The 13,882-nt window shown below is 41.2% G+C and overlaps 1 protein-coding gene and 1 long non-coding RNA gene across 3 annotated transcripts; both read left to right on the forward strand.

Annotated features, from left to right (window-relative positions):
* Positions 1-394: 394 nt before the first annotated feature.
* Positions 395-2,683, forward strand: LOC115196072 (cilia- and flagella-associated protein 221-like). Its single transcript, XM_029756593.1, has 5 exons — positions 395-794; positions 957-1,043; positions 1,154-1,249; positions 1,528-1,629; positions 2,603-2,683. Exons 1-5 carry the CDS (start codon positions 504-506, stop codon positions 2,642-2,644), a joined length of 618 nt encoding a protein of 205 aa, XP_029612453.1. The 5' UTR covers positions 395-503; the 3' UTR covers positions 2,645-2,683.
* Positions 2,684-3,258: 575 nt separating this feature from the next.
* LOC115196075 (uncharacterized) lies at positions 3,259-13,421 on the forward strand. Of its 2 annotated transcripts, XR_003878801.1 has the most exons (8): positions 3,259-3,666; positions 5,859-5,991; positions 6,254-6,386; positions 8,844-8,955; positions 10,256-10,342; positions 12,478-12,565; positions 12,719-12,814; positions 13,343-13,421. It is a non-coding gene; the product is annotated as an uncharacterized LOC115196075 (long non-coding RNA). The 2 variants fall into 2 exon arrangements; XR_003878800.1 differs by lacking the exon at positions 10,256-10,342 and having other exon boundaries at positions 3,263-3,666.
* Positions 13,422-13,882: the final 461 nt, after the last annotated feature.

Consider the following 13,882-nt stretch of genomic DNA (forward strand, 5'->3'; position numbering starts at 1 on the left):
TGTCAACCACTGTAGCTGCACATGCACAAAGTTGGCTTGCTAGCTTTGTGTCATTTGGTTCTTCTCATTATCATATGGACAACATTGCATCTTTGAAATGCAAGCATTTACATATCTGATGTGATATAATTTGTGATATTGTTTGCTATCTTCTTCAGCCCTGTTTTTAATCGAGAAGTGATGGAAGTGGCACACTGAATCAGAGACATTCACAGACAGTCAAAGGAAGAAGACCCCTCTACCCCTGTGCCAACTGGTGGAGGACAGAAAAAGTCCCTCATCACCTACTAGAGACCCGTAGGACCTTTACACTTTAACAATTTGATACATCTCAGTCATATATTTAACAGGCTATATTCAGTCAATAAGAATATGTTTATTGTAGTAGAGTGCTTAGGCTAGCATGCTCATGATGCTATCTGAGTTACCGTAGCCTATATTATACAGTGTGTGGCTCCACAGGCATTTTGGTTTCTTATATTTCCATTTTAGTCATTTAGCAGATGTTCTTATCCAGAGCAACTTACAGTAGTGAGTGCATATATTTTCATACTTTTTTTTGTACTGGTCCCCCGTGGGAATCAAACCCACAACTCTGGCATTGCAAGCGCCATGCTCTACCAATTGAGCCACATGGGACTAAGCAGATGGTGAATGCATATATCTCATTTATATTATACTTATACCTTCCCGAAACCTATACCAAATTCAAGAGCAAAAGTGCAATCCAAGCAGAACCCTCAGCACTTCACTTCAGTGGGTTTAAACTGGGGAAGAATTATCAGAGGAGCTTGGTGAGTGAAGCAATGAGCTTCAGCAGTGTGTTGACTGTTCCATTTGAACAAAAGACAAAGCGCTGACTTTAGATAAAATTGTGCAGTTATATGCACTTCCATCAACCAGTACGTTCTTATACAAGGCATCATCTAATTCATCTTTGTTTTAATCTTCCTCAGAAGCTTATCAACATATCATCTGAAGTGATCAACATTCACATTATCCCCACCCAAACAAAGCATTTCAAAACAAAATATTTAAAAAAGGTATTTGTTTATTACTATTTGATGTCATGTTATGCATTCCGTCTATAATCTTTGATTTGTATGAGTGTTAGCGTTGATGCTTAATTCCTCCATTTTGATTTTCTGTGCAGCATCGTCTCGTCCCCGGGCTGTCCTACACAGTGAAAGTACACTTCTGTCCTGCCGAATGGCGCTACTTCTACGACTGTATTCGGGTTCATTGCAAGGTTGGAATCCAGTGCTATGTTAGTTTCTAATCAAGTTCGCTTGCTGTCATGCCTGACAGTGATCTTTTCAACTTCTACTTCTAATCTATTCAACTGTCAATCAAAATAGGGATTTGCTGTGTTTATGCATCACATGTTGTTTGTTGTCAACGTTTCTCTCCATAGTTGCTGCAAGTTAAGTGTACTGACCAGTGTACTGCTAAAAGGTTTCGTCCTGCTTAGAACTCCAGGAAATCTGCATCAGGGAGCGTTGTTATTCTCTCTCAATCTCTCTCCAGGGGGAAGAGAATTTACAGGTTCCAGTCCATGCCTACCCCATCACCGATGACTTGCACATCCCAACACACATCACCATACCAGCTGTCCCACTGGGCCAAAAGGTGAGGTGAAGTGGGCATTTGTGTCTCTCTGTGCATCTTTGCCTTTTGAATAGTCTTTAAACCCATCAATGAAACTTTACAAGAGGATTGTACATGAGTTGCATGGCCACTCATATCGCTTACAGAAAAAAACACATCATTTGTGAAATCATGTGTTTTTAGAACACTTCACATATGATCACGTTTCCACATGTGTAGTTTCATGTTCTCACATGTTGCTTTAAATGTGGTCACATTTTATCACATTAACTTCACATAAGATCACATATGATCACATGAAAACATGTGTTTTTGGAACACTTCACGTGTTCACATGTGAAATTCATGTGTTTTTTCCGTAAGGGATAGGCAACAGCTACAGCCTAGTCTGCTAAGTGTTTGCTAAGTGCACCAGTTTTTGAATTAGCCTGCCAGATAAACATGATGAGTGGCAACAAAGGCTTGTTTGTGGAATAAACTCAGTGTGTTATTATGGTCATGTAACGGATCATAAACATTTGTTATTAATAATCTCTGTTGACACTAATGATGCCGTGAGAAGTCAATATATTAGAGTCCATTTGTACAGGTAGATAGCTAATCGTAGTTCTCTAACTAAGCCTTATGCTGGGGTATATACTAGGGTCAGTAGTATTTGTCTTGCATATTCAACAATCGTCAGTTAAAACAATACGCTTGGAAAGAGAATACTTTACAAATATCAGAATATAAACATTTGTAGAGCCCTAGAGATATAATAATTGTTTACATTTTACAGATTGTGACGCAATCCACTTTCCATGTTGTTTTTTTCAGAGGGTATTTTTATCTCTTGATGAAAATGATTGTCTTTTGAACTGAGTGGCTGACTGAATTTGATTTAGCTTTACATTGTAGGTCTCAATGAACATGTAGGCTGTTGCCCTTTCTCTCTGGGGCTGTGCGATATCTATGCTTGTTATCTTTGACCTTTGACTCGTCTTTGACCTCCCAGTGTCAGCCATGTGATCCCTCTGAGCTGCAGCTGTCCCAGTGACTTTGAGTTCCAGGAGTACATCATCCAGCCCCACAAGGCCTTGTCTGTCCAGCCCCTGTCAGGTAACTCCAATCAACAGACTTGGTAGCACTTTACATTAGGCCACTGAATAAAGTGGTAAAAACACCATTATGTTAGAGTCCTGATGACAGATGATAGAACAAGATAGCAACAACCTCTTAACTGCTCAGCCAGACAGACAGTGAGGATAACACCTGTATTATTATATCTACAGTTGGTATATATTGATTAATGTATTAAGCCCACGAGTCTCATTACCAGATGTGTATCAATTTATTTTGAAGTATTTGACGGTAGGATCATTTCTGGTTCACAATAAGATTCCGGCTATGTTTTTGTCTTAGTTCCTTGAGGTGATTAGTTTAAACTTTGAACCACATAATCGTTTTTTTTTTTTGCTGACTGACCTCTTATGAACTCACGTAATATTATTCGCTCATTACCTAGCCCTGACCTGTGATTCCTCAACACCACCATCATGTCTTGTGTCTGAATTACTGTGGAAAGATGCTCATGGTCTGCAACAGCCACATTGACATAAAGCAGTCAGGGACTCAGTGCATCTAGCACAGGGGGAACTGTGCTGTTTTGTCTCTGGCATTGATGGTGATGCTTTCCAGACAATGAGTGATGCTGGATTTCCGGGGTTACGCAAATAGCCTAGTACTCAGACTGGGTAGAGAGATCTGAAAGACTATCTCTATGTTTTCCGTGGTTTGAGGGGTTCGAAGTGTTGACTTTAGGTAGGCCTACGTATTGTTTTCCTTTCAAAAATGCATTATAGGTCAAAATTCTGAGTTCGTCAAGACCAGTATAATCCTTTGTTTGTGTTTGATTCTAGGAGTGATTCCAGCCAATGAGAAGGTGTAGGTGACCGTCACGTTCAGGCCGTTCCAGTATGACACGTCCCAGGTCACTCTACAGGTGGTCATTTCCCAGTTCAACTCCAAACCCTACGTCTGCACCCTCAGCGGGTCCACCTCGCCCCACCTGGCACTCAGGTATCCCAGAACCATTTTGAAATGTTAAAGGTTAATTCATCAAACACTATATTGAATTATGCAATTTTTACCAGGTCATAGTTCCAATTATATACATATTTGATATATGGTCAGCAATGTTCCTGTTTTCTTGGTTTGTGTCACGTTATTGCTTGTTATTTTGTGTCATTGTGACTTCCGTCAATTGATGCACTGAGCCAAATATATTTCTTTACTGATAAGACTGGAAAATATGTGATTGTTAAGTGGTTACAATATCCTTGTGTAAACAATGCTTACGCACATTTCATAGAGCGAGTGCTATTGTGAGAGAGACCAAGTGCAGCACATGTACCGTATTGAAACTCTCTGTCTGCAAACTTTGAAAATAGAAATTGTACAAACATTTAGAGAGATAAAAAATGAACTCTTGCAGCGAAGAACCATACAAGTGCATACTGTTCCATTTTCATATAATCAAATGTTTCTCTGTTTCTAAGTGTGTATATAACACATTAGGAATTTTACGGTTGATAGATACTTTAATAATTCCCCCCCCCCAAAAAAAAAATTATAATGATGTATCATGTTTATCTACATTTCTTGAAAATGCACATATATGGTTCTTCTGCACGATTCTAGTTATGATGATATCCTTTTGTTTCATTGATTTCTGTTCATGGCTAACTTCTTTGTTTAGTCCTGAGCTACAGACTCAAAACCACGCACAGTCACTTATAATGATAAACAGGTTATTCTTGTTCCTAGTCTGTATATAAAATATCATTTTTGATTCAGTTCCCATGAGAAAATGGGTGTACTCCATCACTGACAGTGGACGAGTTTTACTCCCCTGTGTTATGACTAATTGAAGTTAATGATTTATCAAGCAAGGGAACTGCAGTTATACCAAAATGCATCGGTATCCAATCCATTCAATGTGTGTGCTTCGGATCAAATATTCCCATGTTTACTTCTCCCTGGACCCGCAATAAAAAATATGAAGATAAGATATGAATGAGTTAAATGAAGAATTGGCGGATTTCAGTTGCACCCTCTTTTGCCCTCAGAACAGCCTCAATTCATCGAGACATGACTACAAGGTGTCAAAAACGTTCCACAGGGATGCTGGCCCACGTTGAGTCCAATACTTCCCACCGTTGTGCCAATTTGATTTGATTTGAAGTTGGCTGGATGTCCTTTGGGTGGTGGACTATTCTTGATACACACGGGAAACGGTTGAGCTTGAAAAATCCAGTAACATTGTAGTTCTTGACACCATCAAACCAGTGCGCCTGGCACCTACTACCATACAAAGGCGCTTACATCTTTTGTCCTGCCCATTCATCCTCCGAATGGCTGTCACGACTTCCGCCGAAGTTGGTCTGTTTATACCAAGTTCACTCTCCTGCGCCTGACTTCCCTGCCACCAGCACGCACCCATTACAATGGCACACATATACAATTCATGTCTAAATTGTCTCAAGGCTTCAAAATCCTTCTTTAACCTGTCTCCTCCCCTTCATCTACACTGATACCATGGGAAGATTATTGCTTATTTTGTTCAGCAAATATTGATAGGGTATATCTACTCTTACAATGCCAACAGCCCCAATGACAGTGTCAAAGTCAAATTATTAGCTAAGTACACAATTAAGTTATTAATGGCAGATAAAGCCTGGTAAGTTATTAGTCAACTATAGCTATGTTGAGCTCTGGAGGTCTTCCAGCAGGCAGTCCCCAAGATAGAGTACTTAGAGCTCTCTCTTTTACTCCATTATTAGCATTAGGTTTGTGCCGTAGGCCTAGAGTGATGGAAACAAACTATTATTGACATTTCACTGCAGTGGGCTAAATCAGGGTCACACGGAGTGTTTCTTGGTAGTCTTAAACAAATCTACTGTGAAACAAAAGTTTACACCTCACACACATGGTTATGGGCTTAAAAAAAGAAGACACCTGTACCATGTCAGATATAGCGTTAAAATGTGTTACATTTTCAGTTTGCGTGCCAATATTACTGAAATATCACAAAACCGTTTGACATAGAAACATCGGATTTTCAGCATTTAAAAAAAAAAAAGTTTATTAATTATGAAATTACAAAAGAAAATATGAGTAACATTCCACAGATGAGGCCACTAGAGGGTAATTTGGTCATTTGACTGCAGGAAATGTGCTACATACATTTATTGGTGTTGTTTCTGACCCAGTCAACAGGAGAAAGACATGGGACATGCAAAATAAGTTTTGTTTGTTGACAGTCGAGGGCCTCCACCTGTCTCCTTGATACAGCCTCTGACCAAAACCAAGCAGAGGTCAATGCGGACACCTGAAAAGTCAAAAGTACTGCAACCATTAATCTCCTGCTGTACTTTCGGGTGCGTTTCCAGAAAGCCTTCTAGCTGACATCACACCTTATTTATCCTGAAAACCCAGCTGCATAGAGATAAGAGTCATACTAGAAATAAAGGACAATGTTAGCTACGGGGCTTTCGAGCGACTCACTCAAGTTCATTTAGCAGACTATACTATGATGTAGATAATGAGGTAATCATATGAATATGAACATATCTGGTGTGTGATTGGTATTGTTTGATTTCAATAGACTGTAAGGGAGAGAAGAGAGAGTGATGTGAAGCTGAGCCTGAAGACAGCAGTTGATGTGTCCGCCCCAGCTGGAGTGGTCAAGATACTGATACAACAGACTGATAAACTGAGCTCTAAAGACCTGAGGGAAGGTAGCTGGACAAGTTTTACACCCGTAATCAACTTTCACACCAGTAATCAACATACGTTAGATTTTCTCTAAGAGATGAAGGAGTGTCATTCACTATTCACTTAATGTAAAGAGGGGAGAAACCGGGTTTGTCGGATGACTTGTTTGCTAGTATGAATGAAAGCTAACTCAGATGATTCAAAGTCTGGAATGCTTAATTCATTGCCATTTGGGTCTGCTGCAGACTGTATTTGCTGTTACTAAGTTACAGATATACAGTTGAAGTCGGAAGTTTACATACACTTAGGTTGGAGTCATTAAAACTCGTTTTTCAACCACTCCACACATTTCTTGTTAACAAACTATAGTTTTGGCAAGTCGGTTAGGACATTTACTTTGTGCATGACACAAGTCATTTTTCCAACAATTGTTTGCAGACAGATTATTTCACTTATAATTCACTGTATCACAATTCCAGTGGGTCAGAAGTTTACATACACTAAGCTGACTGTGCCTTTAAACAGCTTGGAATATTTCAGAAAAGGATGTCATTGCTTTAGAAGCTTCTGATAGGCTAATTGACATAATTTGAGTCAATTGGAGGTGTACCTGTGGATGTATTTCAAGGCCTACCTTCAAGCTCAGTGCCTCTTTGCTTGACATCATGGGAAAATCAAAGGAAATCAGCCAAAGACCTCAGGAAAAAAATTGTAGACCTCCAGAAGTCTGGTCCATCTTTGGGAGCAAACGCCTGAAGGTACCATGTTCATCTGTACAAACAATAGTACGCAAGTATAAACACCACGGGACCACGCAGCTGTCATACCGCTCAGGAAGGAGACGCGTTCTGTCTCCTAGAGATGACTGTACAGTGAGTGTTGTTGTTATTCTGTCTCTCACTGTTCAAATAAACCTACCATTAAAAATATAGACTGATCATTTCTTTGTCAGTGGGCAAACGTACAAAATCAGCAGGGGATCAAATACTTTTTTCCCTCACTGTACTTTGATCCGAAAAGTGCAAATCAATCCCAGAACACCAGCAAAGGACCTTGTGGAGATGCTGGAGGAAACAGGTACAAAAGTATCTATATCCACAGTAAAACGAGTCCTATATCGACATAACCTGAAAGGCCGCTCAGCAAGGAAAAAGCCACTACTCCAAAACCGCCATAAAAAAAACTGACTACGGTTTGCAACTGCACATTTGTCACGTCCTGACCATAGAAAGCTTTTATTTTTCTATGGTAGAGTAGGTCAGGGCGTGACAGAGGGTTTTGTCTAGTTTATTTATGTCTATGTTGGTTCTAGTTTCTTTTTTCTATGTTGGGGGTTTTGTCTAGTTGTTGTATTTCTACGTTGTTTTTTGGGATGATCTCCAATTAGAGTCATCGTTGTCTCTAATTGGGGATCATATTTAAGTGGTTGTTTTTCCCACCTGGGTTTGTGGGAGATTATTTTGAGTAAGTGTATGTTGCACCTCTTCGTCACGGTTTGTTGTTTTGTTTATTTGTATGTCTTGCATAGTTTCACAGTTATAATAAAAATGTGGAACGATACACACGCTGCGCCTTGGTCCCATTCTTCAGACAACCGTAACAACATGAGGACAAAGATTGTACGTTTTGGAGAAATGTCCTCTGGTTTGATGAAACAAAAATAGAACTGTTTGGTCATAATGACCATCGTTATGTTTGGAGGAAAATGGGGGACGCTTGCAAGCCGAAGAACACCATCTCAACCGTGAAGCACGGGGGTGGCAGCATCATGTTGTGAGAGTGCTTTGCTGCAGGAGGGACTGGTGCACTTCACAAAATAGATGGCATCATGAGGGAGGAAAATTATGTGGATATATTGAAGCGACATCTCAAGACATCAGTCAGGAAGTTAAAGCTTGGTCGCAAATGGGTCTTCCAAATGGACAATGACCCCAAGCATACTTCCAAAGTTGTGGCAAAATGGCTTAAGTACAGCAAAGTCAAGGTATTGGAGTGGCCATCACAAATCCCTGACCTCAATCCTATAGAATTTGTGGGCAGAACTGAAAAAGTGTGTGCGAGCAAGGAGGCCTACAAACCTGACTCAGTTACACCAGCTCTGTCAGGAGGAATGGGCCAAAATTCACCCAACTTATTGTGGAAAGCTTGTGGAAGGCTACCCGAAACGTTTGATTCAAGTTAAACAATTTAAAGGCAATGCTACCAAATACTTATTGAGTGTATGTAAACTTCTGACCCACTGGAAATGTGATGAAATAAATAAAAGCTTAAATAAATCATTCTCTACTATTATTCCGACATTTCACATTCTTAAAATAAAGGGGTGATCCTAACTGACCTAAGACAGGGCATTTTTACTAGGATTAAATGTCAGGAATTGTGAAAAAATGTGTTTAAATGTATTTGGCTAAGGTGTAGGTAAACTTCCACTGTGCATGTGTATATATATATATATTAAAACATTATTTTTTACAATTCAGTCATGATGGCCCAACCTTAGCTGGGCCTCCAGACAAGACAGATGAAGGAGGCATTCTTTGAGACCAGGGTTTGACAGGACATCCAGGAGGAGAGAGCCAATCATCTCAGATGGTGAGGCACCATAATTTACTCACATTAATAATCATAAACAGTGCATTCGGAAGGTATTCAGACCCCTTGACTTTTTCCACATTTTGTTACATTACAGCCTTATTCTAAAATGTGTTAATTGTTTTTTTTCTTCAATCTACACACAATACCCCATAATGACAAAGCAAAAACAGGTTTAGATTTCTTTGCAATTGTATAAAAAAAAACATGACATTTACATAAGTATTCAGACCCTTTACTCAGTACTTTGTTGAAGCATCTTTGGCAGCAATTACAGCCTTGATTTTTCTTGGATATGACACTAGAAGCTTGGCACACCTGTATTTGGGGAGTTTCTCCCATTCTTCTCTGCCAATCCTCTCAAGCTCTGTCAGGTTGGATGGAGAGCGTTGCTGCACAGCTATTTTCAGGTCTCTCCAGGGATGGTCAATCAGGTTCAAGTCCGGGCTCTGGCTGGTCCACTCAACGACATTCAGAGACTTGTCCCGAAGCCACTCCTGCGTTTTCTTGGCTGTGTGCTTAGGGTCATTGTCCTCTTGGAAGGTGAACCTTCGCCAATGTCTGAGGTTTTCATCAAGGGTCTCTCTGTACTTTGCTCCATTCCCTCAATCACCTCCCTGACCAATGGCCCTCTTCAACGATTTTTCAGTTTTGCCTGGCGGCCAGCTCTAGAAAGAGTCTTAGTGGTTCCAAACTTCTTCCATTTAAGAATGATGGAGGCAACTGTGTTCTTGCGGACCTTCAATGGTGCATTTTGTGGTACTCTTCCCCAGATCTGTGGCTGCAACGATCATGTCTCGGAGCTTTACGGACAATTCCTTCGACCTCATGGCTTGGTTTTTGCTCCGACATGCGCTGTCAACTGTGGGACCTTATATAGACAGGTGTGTGCCTTTCCAAATCATGTCCAATCAATTGAATTGACCACAGGTGGACTCCAATCAAGTTGTAGAAACATCTCAAGGATGATCAATGGAAACAGGATGCACCTGAGCTCAATTTCGAGTCTCATAGCAAAGTGCCTGAATAAGGTATTTCATTTATTTATTTTTTAAAAGTTAATTTGCAAACATTTCTAATTACCTGGTTTTGCTTTGTCATTATGGGGTATGGTGTGTAGATTGATGAGGAAAAGTACATTTTAGAATAAGTCTGTAACGTAACAATGTGGAAAAAGTAAAGGGGTCTGAATACTTTCCGAAGGCACTGTAGATGATCATATCTATGGTTATGTACTAAATGTCATAGGTCACTCAAACTGTACTGTAGATAAACGTTGAAGGATTTTTTTTGATAAAAGCAAGTTCACCTTGGGAAGGACTCTGTCTCGACACAGACCAAAATACAAGTTTTGGAGGAGAGAGATTTTGCAGATTATGAATATATGGTAAGATTTGTAATTATTCATGATATGAAGTCATAAAACACTGTTGCTGTATGTTGTATATCCAGCATTTTTCATGTTTTCCTCTGCTCTGGCTTTGTTTTCTCATCACTTGTGCAGCAATCTGGGCAACCAGTATTTCTCCGGTTTGCATACCGTATTGTTACTATGATTTATATACACAACATGACCAAAAGTATGTGGACACCTGCTCGTCGAACATCTCATTCCAAAATCATGGCATTAATGTGGAGTTGGTCCCCCCTTTGCTGCTATAACAGCCTCCACTCTTTTTGGAAGGCGTTCCACTAGATGTTGGAATATTGCTGCAGGGACCTGCTTCCATTCAGCCACAAGAGCATTAGTGAGGTCGGGCACTGATGTTGTGCGATTAGGCCTGGCTTGCAGTCGGCATTCCAATTCAAGTCAAAGGTGTTGGATGGGGTTGAGGTCAGGGCTCTGTGTAGACCAGTCAAGTTCTTCCACACCGATCTCGACAAACCATTTCTATGTGGACCTCGCTTTGTGTGCGGCGGCATTGTCATGCTGAATCAGGAAAGGGCCTTCCCCAAACTGTTGCCACAAAGTTGGAAGCACAGAATCATCTAGAATGTCATTGTATGCTGTAGCATTAACATTTCCCTTCACTGGAACTAAGGGGCCTAGCCCAAACCATGAAAAACAGCCCCAGACCATTATTCCTCCTCCACCAAACTTGGCATCTGCCAAACCCAGATTCGTCCGTCAAACCCAGAATCACTCTTAACTGGGGGTGGCAGGTGGCCTAGTGGTTAGAGCGTTGGACAAGTAACCAAAAAGTTGCAAGATCGGGTCCCTGAGCTGACAAGGTAAAACTCTGTCGTTCTGTCCCTGTACAAGGCAGTTAACCCACTGTTCCTAGGCTGTCATGGTAAAAAAATAAAAAATAAACATCTGCTTAAGTGTGATTCATCACTCCAGAGAATGTGTTTCCACTGCTCCAGAGTCCATTTGTGGTGGGCTTTACACCACTCCAGCCAACGCTTGGCATTGCGATCTTAGGCTTTGCTTCCAGAGACAGTTTGGAACTCGGTAGTGAGTGTTTACCACGCTACGCGCTTCAGCACCCGGCGATCCCGTTCTGTCTGGCCTACCACTTCATGGCTGAGCCGTTGTTGCTCCTTGACGTTTACACTTCACAAAAACAGAATTTACAGTTTGACCGGGGAAGCTCTAGCAGGGCAGAAATTTGACGAACTGACTTGTTGGAAAGGTGGCCTCCTATGACGGTGCCACGTTGAAAGTCACTGAGGTCTTCAGGAAGGCCATTCTACTGCCAATGTTTGTCTATGGAGATTGCATGTCTGTGTGCTCAATTTTGTACAACTGTCAGCAGCGGGTGGGGCTGAAATAAACGAGTCCACTAATTTGAAGGGGTGTCCACATACTTTTGTATATGTAGTGTATTAAGTTATTTTTCTTAGAACTGCATTGCTGGTTAAGGGCTTGTAAGTAAGCTTTTCACTGTTGTATTCAGTGCATGTGACAAATACAATTGATTTGATTTGGTTTGGTTTGATGTCAGGCTGTGCAACTGTATTTGAGTTTTATTGAGAACGGCCAGTATATGTATAAAGCCAACCGTAGTGACTTTAAATTAGATATACAACATGACGCTGTAATGTCAGGAAGAGCTACTGCTATTGCTGATTCTTCTAAAGGGGAACAGATGACAGATCTCTCCCAGGACACTTAACAGCACTTCCTCTCCCCTCTCTCTGTTTATTGGCTGTATTTACTCTGTTCTTTACAGGCCACCATTGTTTTTAGAGAGGCCAATCACTCCACTTGGTGATTAGATAAACTCCTTTCATATGTCTTCTCTGGAATCTGGAGCTCAGGCCAGGAACCAAAACAGCCTTTACACCTCTTCCCTATGCCTTGTCCTCATCTGTGTTTCATACGTTTGTGTAACACAGGTAGTTTAGTGACCATGCTAGTGTGATGATCAGTAACCTTACCTGACACTTGAAGAGTTGCAATGGCTCCTCTAGCAAATGCCTAGGATTTGGCTTAGTGGGCTAATGCATTCTCCCGGGATCCCTGTTAGTCACACTTGCTCGTATTCTGAACATGACAAATGCCCGTCTTAATTCCAGGTTAGAAAAGGAGAGGTGAGGAAGGAGAGTGACTTTGCTACAGGCCAACCTAAGCTCTCTACCAGACGGGTCCTACATAACAGGACAGGTAAGCATGTCGAAGTCAAAATGGACCTGTTTGCCTCTAAAATGGCATCAAATGGAATGCATATTGCTCCCCCCCCCCCCCCCGAGTATGAGAGCTGCTTTCATCCATTTTCTTTTTCACAATCAAAGCGTCTATTCTGTTTGTACCTTCCAGGCACCGGTGGGCACGCCTTCCTTTTGCATGTACTCCAGCAGTCATCTGGAGATCAGGCAAAGAGCTCTGAGGCTCTTCCAGCAGGCAGCCCGCAAGGTACAGTACTTAGCCCTCTCTCTTTCACTCCATTGGCCTTAGATTAGGCCCTAAAGGCATCAAGTGCCTCATCCCAGCCCACTCAACACAATGGTTTCACTCACAAACCACAAGCCAAAACCCTGTGAGACGGTGTGTATACTCTCTATGATAACGATCTTAAGCCATGTCATAAGATGGTGTAGTAGTCCCTGTAGTATGTCTGGGAGGGGAATTCCTAAGGTCAGCTATATTTAATGATGTAGCCTACATTCAACCAAATGCCAAACTGTAAAACCAGTATGTTATACAATACCTCATAGGCAGTTGGAAAGCTGACAATGTCCAAGACCTGGTTCTCTTTAATATCATATTTCTCCCAATGCATACTTGAAAATATTTTGGGGTTTTGTATTTATATCATTCTCTATTTGAGCAAGACAGATGTACCGTAACAGATGTCATACAGCACGAAGAGGGTTATACTTATAAACATGCATAACCTTTCGAAGCAACACGACTTCTAAGTGAGTGCACCATGTGTTTCAGGTGGTGATTCAATGTCGTGTGAACAACAGACTGGTCTCGTTGAGGCAGCTGACTCAGAGCCTGTCCACAGGAGTAAGCGGTATTGCACTGTTGAGACCCCACAGGGCAAACATGTTCTCTATTTGACACAGGCATATGATCAAAATACATACCTGAACGATGCAGCACACACTTTTGTTGTGCCAAAATATTATTTGACCCCCAAATCATTTTGATGTTGGAAGCAAGCAAGATGCATGCATTCTTCTGTTTCAGTTGAGGAGGAGACTTTTCATCCACCGAAGATCTCACCAGACAACGTGATTCCTATCTTCTCTCTTCCTAACCAGTCTGATTGATGAACTGGTAAGTGCAGTGCACTTTGATAAAAAGCCATCTTGTTCTTGCATGGATAACTTGCAAAGAAGGAACACTGATTTAATTTGCCCAGTAGCTTGTATTCATTGAAATGATTTAGTGAAAATGACCATAACGTAGTGTTGGCCTTGTACTGTATGCCCAGGCTCCCAATGCATTGGGTGCCGTCCCTGTTAGGCCTAT

Source organism: Salmo trutta, chromosome 6, assembly GCF_901001165.1.
Source record: "Salmo trutta chromosome 6, fSalTru1.1, whole genome shotgun sequence".
Lineage (NCBI taxonomy): Eukaryota > Metazoa > Chordata > Actinopteri > Salmoniformes > Salmonidae > Salmo > Salmo trutta.